The sequence below is a fragment of the Tamandua tetradactyla genome, chromosome 10, assembly GCF_023851605.1.
Source record: "Tamandua tetradactyla isolate mTamTet1 chromosome 10, mTamTet1.pri, whole genome shotgun sequence".
Lineage (NCBI taxonomy): Eukaryota > Metazoa > Chordata > Mammalia > Pilosa > Myrmecophagidae > Tamandua > Tamandua tetradactyla.
The window spans coordinates 18,364,432-18,380,983 of NC_135336.1; the positions used below are offsets into that span (position 1 = coordinate 18,364,432).

Below are 16,552 nucleotides of genomic sequence, written 5' to 3' on the forward strand. Positions count from 1 at the left end.
CAGGACTTCTCCATCATTCTCTTCACGGTTCCTCCAAAATCGTCCCTTTAGCCATCCAAAAACTGTTCCAAGATATTTAGTATTTGCAAACCGCAGCAGCAAGACTAGGTATGCTCACCTGGCCAAGTTGACAACTGAATCTAACTAACACAATACTGATCCTCCTCCCAATCTGGAATATTGCTCTCACCTTCCACGCTGGTTATGCATATAATCCTTTATGTTTGATTCAAAACCTTTCTCCATGCTATAGATTGCTTTTCTCTGAATTCTAAGGATAAATAATCCCCATCATCCCAATTCAGTCCTTTCATATTTTCTCTAATCGGTAAATTTGTCAGGATTCCACAATTAGATAATATCCCTCTAAGAAAAGAATGGTATCTAACCACCGTCTTCTATTTCCTACAGTAAAAACTAGTTTATTAGTTGTAGGTGAATTTTATATCACAGGAGGAATGGCTTAAATGTGCAAAACTGAAGACTGCTGGTGACTCCTTGCTTTATAAATAGGTCTAACTGGTTTAAGATGAAGTGGTATTTTCCACTTTTCACTACTTGAATAGTTTCAGTTTTGACCACTTCTTCAGTTACCACTTAATTTTTCTCTCAAGCAGTAAGAGTTAATAAATCCACAAAGCTGCTTTTATCTTGACTTAGATGATCTGGCTTATAATGGACAGAGGTATTTAAGATCCCATTCCTCTGCTCCCACCTTCTTGACAGCAATACAATTAAGTCTTACTGCTTATTTTTATCCTCCACTAAAGGAAAAACGCATAGAAGTTTTGGTGAGGAGCGCTGTCTGAAAGTTATTCTAGAGGCATTTTACAAATGCTACTGGGAGCCTAGAGTAGGGAGCTATTGTAGATTTGGGAGTACGGTTATAATTTCCCTTGAAAGTCTTTCTGTACTTAGGGACACCTCCTCCCTGCCCATCAAGGGAACCGTCCCGGGTCTGTGTGCACCTTTCCCCGCCCACCCATCAGTCTTGGTTGCGCATGCGCTGAGCCGGCGGGCTGGAGAGTTGTCGGCTGGGAAATGGCGGCCGTGGGCTTGGTGACTGTGGCCGCGGCTGCCGAGTACTCTGGGGTAGCAATGTCAGGAGGTAACTTCGCCGGCATTAGCTGCGTCCCAAGCTCTGGAGCGGCCCCTGGTCCTGGCCCGGGCTCGTGGAGCCGCTCTCTTGATCGAGCGCTGGAGGAGGCGGCGATAACAGGGGTGCTGAGCCTGAGCGGCCGGAAACTGAGGGAGTTTCCCCGGGGAGCGGCCAACCACGACCTGACGGACACCACCCGGGCCGGTGAGCTGGGCGAGGGGCATCTCTGCCAGCAGGAGATCGGGGAGGCCAAGGGAGGCCGCCCCTGCCAATGGTAGTTACAACCTCGGTGCTAAAAACAGCACCTGATTCCTTAGGCTCGGGTAGGACCCGGGTAACGGTGAGAAGCCAAGTGCCCAAACCACTTAGCCCTCCCGGGCCTGCGGGCCGGACTGCGAGCCTAGGGCGAGGCGACGGACAGCAGCAGCATCTAGTGCGGTCTGGAAGGGGGAACATCGGGGATTGATGCGTGGTTTCTTACTTTTCCCTATAAAATTAACTTCTGCACTGCCTTAATGGACCCTTGCCCCACCCGCTCTCTGCAGGGCCTTTCGGATATGGAATGCCAAATAGATTTTGCTAAAACTTGGGAAGTCGCGCGCTGTTCATAGATCCTGGTAGCTGAGATCTCTTGTGGTCCCCTTTATCAGGAAGGCGTTTTTTCCCGAAACAGTTGTTTTTTAATTTGAACCTAAGCCTCTGTCTTTTTGAATTGACTTACCGAGTGTTCTTGTAAAAATGAGACAATCTTCAGGCTCCCATTACTTTCCAGTTAGTAAATAATAACCTCCCTTACTCCTCAAGCCCTCCCCCCCAAAGCTGATAGAAAACTGCTTAGAAAGGATACATAGATTGCCTACATAGATATCTGTAGTCCATTTTCGCTTTTAAAACATTACTTTGCTTTATACATTTTTTTTAACGCAGGAAGGATAAGAAATTGGGTATTACTTGGTTTTCTCAGTTGTAGGGGACAATGTCTGAGGACTGAGTTGTTCAACATAGTATGTTTCCCTTGTGTTTAAAATATCGTTTCTTCAGGGAGTATATTAAAAACTGAGCCTATTCATGTTTTACACAAGTAAAAAGAAGAAAATAACCTCTTACATAGATTTGTATAATATGATTAGTTAAATATTTTATTTTCATATAGTGTTTTTGCAACCAAAGAATATGTAGTACTTTTTGTCTTGTATTTATTGTTTTATTTATTTTAAAATCTTAGATTTCACATAATTCCTATATTTGGGCAATCATTGAAGATTGATAACTATTACAAATGATGCACTCATGTTAGAAAAATAAGCAGTATTGTTAAACTATCAAGAAACCGTTCTTTTGAAAAAGAAATTTTTGCTCTAGTGTAAAATGCCTGCTTATTTAATCTCTTTTTGGAGACAGTTTTACTGAATATAATTTGTACTTTTTAGCGAATGGTACTAAAATTGAATTTGTTGCTAAGTAAGGTATGTGCAGCCACTTGTCTTTGTTGTGTTCTGCAAAACAACATCTAAAATTGTCATTTATACCCACAATTTCCTGATTATGTCCAGGTGATGGCTATATGGCATGGTGATTTCATATTGGTGTGAGTCATTTCAGTGTTACAACATTAAGCCTGAAGCTCAAGAACAAGCTGATTACAGGAGTTTATCTAGCTCGTTATCTTACTTGCTTTTAAGCACTTCTAGAAGCAATGTTTGGAGCTTTTTAAGAAACATTTTATTAACTAAAAAAGGAAACCTAAGGATTTTGTGAAGAATAGCAGGTAATCCCAAAGAAGTTTTCTCTTACTGTGCGCTGAATTTTTAAGTATATTGCTGTCCCCACTTATTTGAATTATTAAAATTATTTGAATGTTATGCATAGCAAAGTTGCCTCACAGACTGTTTTTCATAAAGCACAGAATGTGTGTGGTAGAGCTGTTGTCCTTCAGGAGTTTACTTTGTGGGAAACAAAGTTACCTATGCAGATTATAATTGGACATGATTAAAATACTCTGAAACATTTTCTTGAGATTTTTGTCTTGTTTGTTTAAAAAGATCTTTAGATAATTTATTTAGAAATGGGTGACATGATCCAGTGGACAAGGAAGGAATCACAGGAGATTTAGAGAAAGGATGTAAGCTGGATTTTGATGGGCAGAAAACAGGATAGACGTTACAGGTAATGGTGGACAACATGTAAAAAGGCTTGAAGTATAAGGAATACCAGTTATTTTTGCCAATCCATCAACCATTCCCCTTTCTTCTGATAATGATACCCTGATTTTTCTAGGAAACCTGATTTTCCTAGGGAACCACTCCTCTCAGTAATGTCGATCCCACCCTGACACAAGGATATGCATATGACTCAGGCTTAGCTAATGGTCAGTCAGTGTAGTCCACCTCTCTCACCACAGTGATTATTCAGAATTGGTCACATTTTCCGATAGTGTACATGACAGTTAATTCTGAATTTTCTGCTACAGCTATTGAGAAGGAGATGTGTGTGAATACTGGGATTGGTGAGAGAAATAGAATTTGAACCTGGAACCACTAGTGGATATCTTGTCAATAAGTGGGAAGCGGAGCCAAAAGATGGAAAAAGTGAGGCCAGGTTCTGAAGATAGCCTGTTTTGATCAACAGCCATTCCTAAAGTTCGTACTGTCCCTGGACTTTCAAATCAGGTGCACCAATAAACTCGTTTTTTGCTTAATTTAGACTGAGGTTTTGATGCAAAACAAGAGTCCTAACTAATGTGAGACAGCTCTTAATGATTTGTGTTGAGGCCAGTTTGGTCAGAAGAAGTGATTGGATTAGAGAATCCAGCTCTATGAGCTGCCTTTCCCGTATGAGGAAGGTAGATTAATGATAGGTTTAAAGACAGGGGGACTTATCAACATTCATTCATTCATTCATTCATTCATGAGGCATACTAAGGAACCTTGACAGGTATAAATATACAAAGAGAACCAAGACATTCCCTATCCTCAAAGAACTCGAGGAATCTAGTGGGGGAATAAATAGGGAGCTGTAAAGTTTATTTGAATTGTCTAATAGCAGAATTTTTATATGTAAGGCATTATGCTAGGTAATGTAGGGAAAATAAAAATAAGAGGCCCTGCTCTATAATCATTTAAAATCGAATAATTTGGTTGGGTGGCTGTAGTAATAATACACATCTATGAGAAAATGAAAACCTGAGAAAGGAATCATACTGGAAGATAAAGATAATGTACAAATGCTTATTGAATTCATTTTTTAAAAAAAGAACATGATGAGTCAAAGATGACTGAGCTGTTAAACTTGGAAGACTAGAAAGATAGTTATGCTGCTGATAATAGTAGCAAACATTTATTGAGTGGTTAGCATATTGTGCTAAGGGGTATATATAAAATATATATATTCAACAACCATCTAAGTACTTTTTTTAAAAAAACCATGTAAACCATGTAAGTACTTTTTTTATTGTATAATATATATACAAAGCAAAGAAAAAAAAGCAGTAATTTTCAAAGCACTTTTCAACAAGTTGTTATACTTGTTGTTATACTTTTTTCAACAAGTTGTTATATCCCAGAGTTGGTCATGGGCTACTGTACCATCATCTCAGATTTTTCCTTGTAGCTGCTCCAGAATATAGGCGGCTAGAAGGAATGAATTTTTTTTTATCATCACAGTCAACATTTTCTTTCTTTTTTTGTGAAAAATAACATAGATACAAAAAAAGAAATTTCAAAGCACAGCACAATCTTTTAAAACTTTTTATTCTGAAACAATTACAGATTTACAGAAGATAGTACAGAGACGTCCCTATACTCTTCGCCCCAGTCTACCCCAGTGGTTACCTCTTATGTAACTGTACTACAGTATCAAACTCAGGAAATTGACATTGGTATAATGTATAGTATATTTCTATCATCTTATAACCTATATAGATTCCTGTAATTACCACCATAATAAAAATATGAATGATTCTGTTGCCATAAAGATCTCCCTTGGGTTATCCTTTATCCCCTTCTCCCTCCATCATCCATGACTCTTGGCACCCAGTAATTTGAAAATACCTTTATTTTTTGGTTTTTGTGTTTTGTTTTTTGGCTGTTCCAGTTATATAATTTTAAAAATTTTTGTGAAAAGTAGCATGTACAAAAACAATAAATTTCAAAACGCCTTACAACAATTAGTTGTAGAACAGATTTCAGAATTTGGTATGGGTTATAATTCCACAATTTTACATTTTTACTTCTAGCTCCCCTAAGATACTGGACACGAAAAGAAATATCACTATAATGATTCAACAATCACAGTCATTTGTTAAACCCTACCTTCCTTGTATAACTCCACCATCACCTTTGATCTTTCTTCCACTATTAGGGGTATTTGGGCTATACTCATTGTAACTTTTTCATATTTGAAGGGCTGTCAGTAATATGGAGTAGGGAGATGGAACTAGCTGATGTTCTGGAGAGGCTGGCCCCTCTAGGTTTCAGGACTTAATCTGGTTCAGGGACCCATGTGGATGTTGGAGGTTTCTGGAAAGTTACCCTAGTGCATGGAACCTTTGTAGAATCTCATATAACACCCTAGGTTTTGGTTGGGGGTTGGCAGGTTATAGTAGGTAGCAATGTCTAATTAAAGCTTCTGTAAGAGTGAACTCCAGAATAGCCTCTCGACTCTATTTGAACTCATTCAGCCACTGATACTTTACTTATTATACTTCTTTTCCTCTTTTGGTTGGAATGGCATTGTTAATCCCACAGTGCTAGGACCAGGCTCATCCCTGAAGTCATCTCCCATGCCTCCAGGAAGAGTCACCTCTGGATGTCATGTCCCATGTAGGAGGGAGGACAATGATTTCACTTGCAGAATTGGGCTTAGGGAGGATGAAGCCACATCTGAGCAACAAAAGAGGTGCTCTGGAAGTAACTCTTAGGCATGCCTATAGTTAGACTAAGCTTCTCTGTTACGTATGTAGGTTCACAAGACCATCAAGAATCAAGGACTTGGGTTATTGATTTGGGTGTCCCTAATGTTTGACACAGTATCGGGTTTTCCAGGTAGTCAAGTTTAATAGTTCGTATTTTTTCTCCGATCCTCAAGGGGCTTTGCCAATACTTTTTGATTATCTGCTTAGTATACTCTGGATGTATCTAGGCATTACATTAAACTATACAGGATTAAAGGCCCTTATTCTTATTCTGGGTTGCCTGTATTCATAGAATCTTAAATGTGGAGGAATTGTAGTCATCTAAGTTATTTTACAGATGAAGCTGTGAATGAGGTTATTTGGTGAAGTGGTGCTATTTCACAGAGAGCAAATAAGGACTATAGTTGCTGCTGTAAGAAATCCCTTCCAAATGGAAGACAGGAAGCCAAGAACTCAGCATTGGAAAAAGCCTACTGTTGATGTCAGGAGAGGGACTAAGATTCCACAGAAAAGAAAAAGAAAAAAGAAATGTAGATGGGTGAGGCAAACTAATGTACTGTTACTGAAGCCATGGGAATTGAGACATTTAAGGAGATAATACTTATTTGCAAGGTAGAAAATGAAGGTTGCTGAATTTTTCATGCAAAATTATGATTTTATTTATCTTGGAAAGCAGTGGAATCTTTAGTGGACATCATATATTTCTTATACTTGAATCCTTATTTACATATATTTTGTTTTGATTATAGTATATGTATTTCAAATTTTTCTAGGGCTCTGCTGTCCACTATGGAAGCCACTATTTATGAGTAGTTATTGAAAATAAACTTAAAGTGAATTAAAATTAAAAATCACTTTCCTCTTTTCCACTAGCCACATATCAGGTACTTAGTAGCCACATGTGGCTAATGGCTATTGGATGGCATGTATATTTGTTTAGATGTACATGCCATCCAGAAAGTTATATTGGACAGCAGAGTTGAAGTTTACTGTCTTGAATAGAACTGAAATTTTATACTTTATTATTTGTTTATGAAAATAATAGTAATATAATGTTCTACATTTGTGAAGACAATAAGCTAGTATGGTCACTAGAGCTGAAACAGTGGTAAATAATGGTTTTGAAGACAAAGGCAAAGAGATGAGGAGGCAGCAAATGGGGCTCATATCTGAGGGGTATATATAATGTTTTCTTTTAGACAAAAAAATCTTGTTTAACAAAGAGTGCCATTGAAAAATGTCCTCTTTGTTAACAGAAGCATTAATTATATACTGGTACATTGACTGTCTACCAAAATATTACGTGTTCAAATCAGGAGGAATCATGTTATGGCCTTAACAATGAGGAAAGAGTAGCAAGCAATGAAACTAATTTTATTTGATTAATCAGACTGGTTCAGTTTAGTAGTTTTCTTATGTTAGTAACAGTTGTACATGTCAGTGTAGTACAAAAATTTTAACAATGATAGCAAAAATCATCCATAATTACACTTACTGGAGATAACTGTTAGTGAACATTTGGTTTGAAATCTCCCATATATTTTCTTCATGACAATACACATTCTCACTTTTAGTTTTTTAGCTGTTTTGTATTTTATATTTGAAAATTTTAAAATAAATCTAAAAGAAAAAATAGTATAGGAAACCTTAAGTACTCATCACTAAACTTCAGTGATCAATTCATTGCTAATCTTCTTTCATTTATTCCCCCACCAAAAAACCCGAACTGGATTTTTTAAAAAGTAAATTCAAGACATCAAATCATTTCATCAGATGTATTTCATTATATTTCTTTTTCTTTTTTTTAATTGTGATAAAATACTCATAAATATCATTTTTAAGTGTACAGTTCTGTGTCTTTAAGTACATTGACATTATGTGACTTTCGTCACTGTTTTTAGATCATTTTCGTCATCCCAAAGAGAAACTCCTACCCATTAAGCCGTAACTCTCATTCCCTCTCATCCCCCCAATCTTTAGTAACCTCTATTTTGCTTTCTGTCTCTATGACTTATTCTCAGCATTTCTGTTAGAGAAAAAAAACAGTATTTTACCATCTGTTTCTGAGTTATTTCATTCAACCTGATGTCTACAAGTTTCATCCATGTTATACCGTGCATCAAACTTAATTCTTTTTACAGATGAATACTATTCCATTGTATGTATTTTCCACATTTTATTTACCCACTTGTCTGTTAATGGACAGTTGGGTTGTTTCTGTCTTTGGATTGTTGTGAATAATGTGGTTGTGAACACTGATATCCAAATTCCTGTTTGAGTCCATGTTTTCTGGTGTGATTGCTAGGTCGTATGGGAGTTATGTTTAACTTTCTGATAAACTGTCAAATTGTTTTCCATAGTGATGGTACCATATTGCATCCCTACCAACAATGTACAAGGGATCCTATTTGTCCCCACATCTTTGCCAACAATTATTTTCAGTTTTGTAAACAATAGCCATCTAGAGAGTTTGAAGGAGTATCTCATTATAGTTTTGATTTGCAAATCTAGTGATTAATTATGCTAGAGCATTTCTTTAATGGCTAAACTGTCAGATCTAATTATAATGTTATTCACATCCCGTGTTTCCTTGTTGGTCTTCTGTCTAGATTTCCCCCCCAGTATTGAAAGTGATGCATTGAAATTTCCATTTATTATTGTGGAGCTCTCTATTTCTCCCTTCAACTCTGTTAATGCTTGCCTTATATATTTTGGTGCTCTGTTTTTAGGTGAATATATTTTATGATTGTTATATCCTCTTTTTGAATTGACCCTTTTATCAAAACAATGTCCTTCTTTGCTTCTTGTAATTTTTTTAAATGTCTGCTTTATTTAGTCTTGTAAGTTTTTTTACTTACAGTCTGTTTTGTCTGAAATTTATAATCACTTTAGCTTTCTTTTGTTTCCTATTTGCAAAGAGTAATTTCTTCACTTTCAACCTGCTTGTGTCTCTCTTTTTTTTTGGGGGGGGGCAGATGTGTGGTCCAGGAATTGAACCCAGATCTCCCACATGAAAGGTGAGCATTCTACCACTAAACCACCTGTGCACCTGCTGTTTGCGTCTCTTGATCAGAGTCAGCACATACTTGGATCGTAGTTTCTATATCCATTTTGCCAGTCTGCCTTTTTTGTTTTCATGGGCAGGCACTGGGAATCGAACCAAGGTCTCCAGCATGGCAGACGAGAACTCTGCCTGCTGAGCCACCATGGCCCACCTGGCCTTTGCCTTTTAATTGGAGAGTTTAATCCATTTACATTTAAAGTTATACCAATAAGGGAAGAATTACTTCTGCCATTTTTCAGGTTGTTTTTTGTGTCTTATTCCTTTTTTGACCTTTCATTACTGCCTTCCTTTTTGTTTAGATGATCTTTTGTAATGAGCCATTTTTAAATCATTTCTCATTTCCTTTTTTATAGATTTTTTAGGTATTTTCTTCATTGATTATCATGGGGATTTCACTTAATATCATAAATCTGTTATGTGTTAGTTTAATTAATTATAATTAAATTTCACTTAATATCATAAATCTGTTATGTGTTAGTTTATAACCAGCTTAACATTAGTAGCCTACATATACTCTGTTCCTGTATTTCTCTCTCCCTTTTATATTATTCATATCACTCATTTTACCTTTATACATGTGTGCACAGTGACTGTATGATTGTTTTTATTCATTTGAATTTTAAGCCATATAAGAAGTAACAGACAGTGTTACAATTGAAAAATTCAGTAGTACGGACATTTGTATTTATCCATATAGTTACCTATAGTGAAGGTCTTTATTTCTTGGTATAGCTTTGAATTACTCTCTAGTATGTCCTTTCCTTTCAACGTGAAGGATTTCCTTCAGTATTTCTTGTAAGGCAGATCTAATAATAATGAACTTCCTTGGCTTTTGTTTATTAGTAAATTTCTTCATATCTCCTTCAATTTTTTTGTTTTTTGATTTTGTTTTGCGTGTGCAGGCACTGGGAATTAAACCCAGGTCTCTGGCATGGCAGGTGAGAACTCTGCCTACTAAGCCACTGTGGCCTGCCCTCAGTTTTTTTTTTTTTTAATTTATTTATGAAACATAACCACATATAAACACAAACATTCTTACCATATGATCATTCCATTCTCTCCTTCAGTTTTGAATGACAGTTTTGTAGTATTCTTGATGACAGCTTTTTTTTCCTCTCAGCACTTTAAATATGTCATCCCACTGCCTTTCTAGCCTTCAAGGTTTCTGATGAGAAATTGAATGCTCATCATTTTAAGGATCCGTTGTATGTGATGCATCACTTTCTTTTAATTTTTTTAACTTTTGTGTGTGTGTGTGTGTGTGTGTGAAATATATATACATAAAAGCAATAAATTTCAAAGTACATGGCAACAGTTAGTTGTAGTACAGATTTCAAAGTTTGGTATGGGTTACAGTTACACAATTTTAGGTTTTTATTTCTAGCTGTTCTAAGGTACTAGAGGCTAAAAGAAATACCAGTATAATGGTTCAGCACTCATACTCACCTGCATGGAACCAGTGTAAAATCTTATATAATGCCCCAGGTGTTCTTTAAGATTGACAGGAATGGTTTTGGTTGGGGTTTGGCAAGTTATGATAGGTAGCAAGGTAGCAATGTCTAACTGAAGCATGCATAAGGATGACGCGCAGTGTAACCTCTTGATTCCATTTGAACTCTCTCAGCCACTGATACCTTATTTGTTACTCTCTACCTCACTTTTATCTTGCTGTTTTCGAGGTTCTCTCTCTTTTTTTTCAGTTTAAAGTGTCTTAGTGTGGATCTCTTTTGATTTACCCTGCTTGGAGATTGTTGAACATTTTGGATTTGTATATTCGTATCTTTCATCAGATTTGGGGTGTTTTCAGCCATTATTTCTTCAAATATTTTTTCTACCGTTTCTCTTTCTCTTCTCTTTGTGGGACTCCTGTGATGCATATATTGGTACACAGAGCCCAGCGGTTCCTGGGCTCTGTTTATTTTTATAATTTCTTTCTCATTGTTGAAGTTTTCATTTTGTTAATTTGTTGTTTCCTTGATTTCTTTTTGTTCTTTTGCCATGTTTTCCTTTAGTTCTTTGATCCTATTTAACAGAGTTGGTATCAGGTTTTTGATTTGTAATTCCACAGGCTAGGCTTCCTTTGGGGTAGTTTCTGTGAAATTCTTTTTTTTATTTGACTGGGTCATACTTCCTGTTTTCTTGTATGTCTTGTAATTTTTTTGTTGAGAACTGGACATTCTGAGTATTACATTATACTCACTCAAGAAATCTAGTTCTCTCATTCCTCAGTCTGCCAGACTAAGAAAAAAGGAAGGGAAAGAAAGGAGAAAGGAAAACAAAACAAACAAAATATGCTCCCCCTCCCCCCAAAGATACACTTACCTTCTAAGTCTCTTGGAAGATATCAGTGGGAAGCTAGAAGCTATTATGCTATTGTTAAGGATGAAACCAAGGCCATAGTCCACACTGCTTCCTTAGGCATCTGCTACTCCAAGCACAAAACCACCCCAAAACAAAAAACATCAGAAAAGAGAAAGAAAATCAACCAAAAAAAGGTACACTGGCTCTACATCCCATTAGATGCTGTTGTGAGACCAGAAGCTGCTGTTGCCAAGGGGGCCAAAACCAAAGCTAGTGGGATCTACCATACTAAGAAACACTCAAAAAAGAAAGAATACTAACTAAAAACTGATTCACCACTGTATAGGTCCTTGTAGATGCTGGTGGGAAGCTAGAAGCTACTACTGCCCAGACAACCAAAACAAAGGATAAAAATCTACACTGGTGTCTCAGGGATCCCAGAGCAACCTTGACCTTCAGTCTATGTATAGGTTTCTTCTCTGTGCCCTGACCCTGGCCAACTGCTGCTGGAATGCTGCTACCATTTTCATTGCTACTGTGGGGCTGAGGAATGGGGGCTGGCTTCTGGTTCACACTCTCTTTCTTTTGCAAAAGCTGAACTCTTAGCATCCTCTCACCTGTCTAGCAATCCTGTGGTTAATCTAAATGTCCAACCTGGTTATCACCTAGTTAATTCCAATGTCATCTTCTAGCTCATTCATTGTTGTGGTGGAGGGAGCAATCTGTAAAACTTCCTATTCTGACATTTTGCATCTTTACTCTTGTAAGAAGATTTTAATAACTTCATAGTATTTCATCATCTTTGTACTTATCCAGATCCCTTTTATCAGGCTTTTAGACAATTTCTAATTTTTCATTATTATAAATAACTTAGATGAACATCCTTTCATGTAACTTTTTGCTCACATCTCTTTTTTTTTTTTTTCCTCTATTTTTTGGGGGTAAGAAGAGGTTAAATTTCTAGAAGTGGAATTGTTCTAAAGTTTGATATGCAATTTTAAAAACTTAAGCTTAATTTACAAGTAAAATTTGAAAGCATTCCTCATAGAAACAGTGCTATATTGTAACCGGGATAGGTTTCTAGACCACCCACAAGCTGCCCTGTTTTTTCTGTCATGATAGTTTGCTTGACTCATTTTTCATACTTCTTTGTACTTGATAGCCATGATCTCCTGCATCACTCCTATTGCCATATAAAGTATATGTACATGTATGTATGTATGTGTTATATGTGTTTGTACAGTATGACACAGATTAATTTTTTTTTTTTAAATAAAAGTACCCCTAACAGCAGAGAAGGTGTGGAAGGTCTAGAGTGTAGAGCTTGAAAGTTACCAACTTGAAATTTGAATGCTTGGAGTTTTCCTAAGAATTCCACTCTTTATTTTTATGCTTGTTTTAATTGTTAAACATTAAGGAAAACCAAACCAAGTGAGTTTCCCATTAGTGAAAACCAAAACAAGTAATGTTTAGTTTGTAGTTTTTCTGTAACCCACCCCCATGCATATTCCAGTTTCAGAACCATGGATATAATACTGTAAATAATTCTTTCCCTTTGTAACAAAGTTTCTATGGATGTAAGCTTTCAGAGTTCATATGTGGGATGCTGAGAACATATCTCAGAAAATGATAGCATTTATAATTCCCTGTCTGTTCTACTTTGCTAGCTGCCGGAATGCAATGTACCAGAAACGGAATGGCTTTTAAAAGGGGGAATTTAATGAGTTGCTAATTCACGGTTCTAAGGCCGAGAAAATGTCTCAATTAAAACAAGTCTATAGAAATGTCCAATCAAAGGCATCCAGGGAAAGATACCTTGGTTCAAGAAGGCCAATGAAGTTCAGAGTTTCTTTCTCAAGTGAGAAGGCACATGGCAAACACAGTCATGGCTTCTTTCTCAGCTGGAAGAAGGGCACATAGTGAACAAGGCATCATCTGTTAGCTATCTCTCCTGGCTTCCTGTTTCATGAAGCTCCCTGGGAGGTGTTTTCCTTCTTCATCTCCAGAGCGCTGGCTGATGGACTCCCTGCTTCATGGTGCTGCAGCATTCTCTGCTCTAAGTCTTCTGCTTTCTCTAAAATGTTTCCTTTTTTATACGATTCTAGTAAACTAATCTGACCCACCCAAAGGGGTGGAGACACACCTCCACCTAATCCATTTTAACAACCATTCTTGATCACTCAAGATCACATCAAGATCACAGCGAGATGTGACTTCTCCAGGAAGATGATCTAATTACAGTTTCAAACATACAGTACTGAATAGGGATTAGAAGAAATGGTTGCCTTTGCAAAATGGGATTAGAATTAAAACATGGCTTTGCTAGGATACATACATCATTTCAAACCAGCACACCATCTTATAACCCTACCTCACTCTGAAATGAGGAACCTGTAGCTCTAATATATTCTCATCTAAGGGTTTTTTTTTTCTTTCTTTTTTTTCTGCCTTAGAAACAAACACAAGTCTTATATTGTACTGACACAATGAAACAGAGAATTAGGGGGTAAAAAGATTTTTGTTACTTATATTTCCTCACCCCAACTCTACAATTTATGTAGGCTTTATTGAGATACAGATAGCATGGGAACAGTCGTTGTTGGGTATAAAGATCTGAAATAAATGTATGTTTTAGGGGAAATTCTGTAATCAACTCTGCTGGCATTTTTTATTTCAATAGAAAAATAAATAGTAGAACAATCTTTTAGGAGGGGTGAGAAGATATCATAGATTACCATAAAATTATTGTTGTGACCATGCGAGTATTTGCAATATTGAAGCCAAGGATTTCCTGAAGATCATTTGCTTTTTCAGTGGCTGTGTGTAAGAGCTGAATTGTTAATGTTTTCACACATTACACATGAAATAAGACTTTAAAGTAACCACATACATATTAAATGTTCTTTTCCACTCACTTATGGCAGTTATTTTAGTCAGGTTTGGAAAAATGTGTGATAAATGGGATAGTTCACACAAAGGGATACTGTTTTGAGTCCCTGAAGTATCTAGCAATATCAAATGCATAACTACTAATTTTAGAATCATAAACTAGTCCTAAAAATGTAAGATATTTCTGTACTAACTTTTTTTTAAGCTTTTTTTATTGTATAATGTAACATATATACAAAACAAAGAAAGAAAAAAGCAATAGGTTTCAAAGCACTCTTCAACAAGTCATTATAGGACAAATCCCAGTGTTTGTCCTGGGTTCCCATACCATCATCTTAGGTTTTTCCTTCTAGCTTCTCCAGAATCTAGGAGGCTAGAAGGAATAGATATTTTTTTGTCATCACAATAAACTTTTTTTTCTTTTTTTGTGAAAAATAACATATATACAGAAAAGTAATAAATTTTCAAAGCACAGCACAACAATTAGTTGTAGAACAGATTTTAGAGCAAATAGGTAACAGTTCCACAATTTTAGGTTTTTACTTGTAGCTGCTCTAAGATACTGGAAACTAAAAGAAGTATCAGTAGAAAGATACAGCAATCATATTCAGTTGTTAAAACCTGCCTTCTCTGTATAACTCCACCATCACCTTTGATCTTTCTATCCCACTCTTTCGGGGTATTTGGGCTATGTCCATTCTAACTTTTTTCATGTTGGAAGGGGCTGTCAGTATTATGGGGTAGGGAGATAGAACTAGCTGTTGTTCTGGAAGGGCTGGCCCCTTTAGGTTTCAGAACTTACCTGGTCCAGGGACCCATCTGGAGGTTGTAGGTTTCTGGAAAGTTACCCTAGTGCATGGAACCTTGTAGAATCTTATATATTGCCTTAGATGTTCTTTAGGGTTGGCTGGAATGGTTTTGGTTGGGGTTTGGCAACTTATAATAGGTAGCAGTGTTTTACTGAAGCTTGCCTAAGAGTGACCTCCAGAGCAACCTCTTAACTCTATTTGAACTCTCTCAGCCACTGACGCTTTGTTATACTTCTGTTCCCCCTTTTGGTTGGGATGGAATTGTTGATCCCATGGTACCAAGACCAGACTCATCCCTGGGAGTCATCTCCCATGCCATCAGGGAGACTTTCACCCCTGGATGTCATGTTCCACATAGAGAGGAGGGCAGTGATTTCATTTGCAGAGTTGTTAGAGAGAATGAGGCCATATCTGAACAACAAAAGAGGTCCTCCAGAAGTAACTCTTAGGCATACCTATAGGTAGTCTAAGTTTCTCTGCTACCTACATAAGCTTCACAAGAGCAAGCCTCCAAATCAAGGGCTTGGCCTATTGATTTGGGTGTCCCTAATGTTTGACACAATATCAGAAGTTTCCCTGATGGTAAAATTTAATGATTCCATATTTTTTCTCCTGTCCCTCAAGGGACCTTGCCAGTAATTTTTGATTGTCTGCTTAGTATTCTCTGGAATGTATCCAGGCATTACATTAAACTATAAAGGATTAAAGGCCCTCATTCTTATTCTGGGCTCCCTGTATTTCATTTGTTCAAATGAGCTATCCAGACAGGTTGAGTTAGATTATGTGCTACAGAAAATTTAGGTTCCAGACAAAATAACCCTTTCTTTCTTTGACTTCAAAGAGTAGGTACGGTTCTAAAATATAGACAATGTCTTCCTCACCTGTGTTCAGAGCTCAGGGAGGGTGCTGTAGGGTTGCACGACTGTGTGGGTTGGGGGCAGGTATACTCTGGGTATGGAGGTAAGCTCCTGCAGCCTTTGTGAGCTGGCGACCACCTACAGGGGACAAGGTGGGGGAGATAGGGCTCAGGAGGGGAGGAGAGAGACTGTGCTTATGCAGGAGAGGTGGGTTGTGCTGGGGCAGGTGCGGGTGTGCTTCAGGTAGGGATTTGGGGATGGGTCTCTGGTTCTCTGCTTCTCAATTCCTCAGTTTTTGCAACCACATCCTCCCTATGTGGTGCAGAAGACCCTCCCAGGTCACTTATACCCTGGAATCGCCATCTCAGTTGCCCTCCCGTCCCTTCTCTAGCAGTTCCTTGGAGCAAGGGTGAGCTCGACCTCCTTTTACTTTTTTTTAGAAATAATTTGGAGGACAGTATGTAGACTTTGATCACAATATAAAAATATTAAAAGTTTTATTATTTACGTTTTTAAAAAATTATGACAATTTTTCCCCATGAATATCAAGAAGTAAAAATTCTGGGAGACTTGGAAGATGAAGCAGGAAATATAAGACTTAGAAAAATAACCCCTGCCTCC

General features: G+C 37.3%; 1 protein-coding gene across 9 annotated transcripts in view; it reads left to right on the forward strand.

Annotated features, from left to right (window-relative positions):
- The first annotated feature begins 1,005 nt into the window (after positions 1-1,005).
- The window catches only part of LRCH3 (leucine rich repeats and calponin homology domain containing 3), a 224,017-nt gene continuing 208,470 nt past the window's right edge, over positions 1,006-16,552 (forward strand). For 8 of the 9 annotated variants that reach the window (XM_077118052.1, XM_077118051.1, XM_077118050.1 and 5 more), the window contains exon 1: positions 1,006-1,303. In XM_077118052.1, the coding sequence (XP_076974167.1) occupies positions 1,042-1,303 (262 nt within the window). In that variant the 5' untranslated portion in view covers positions 1,006-1,041. The remainder of the gene's footprint in view (positions 1,304-16,552) is intronic. The other variant, XM_077118057.1, reaches the window with a different exon arrangement.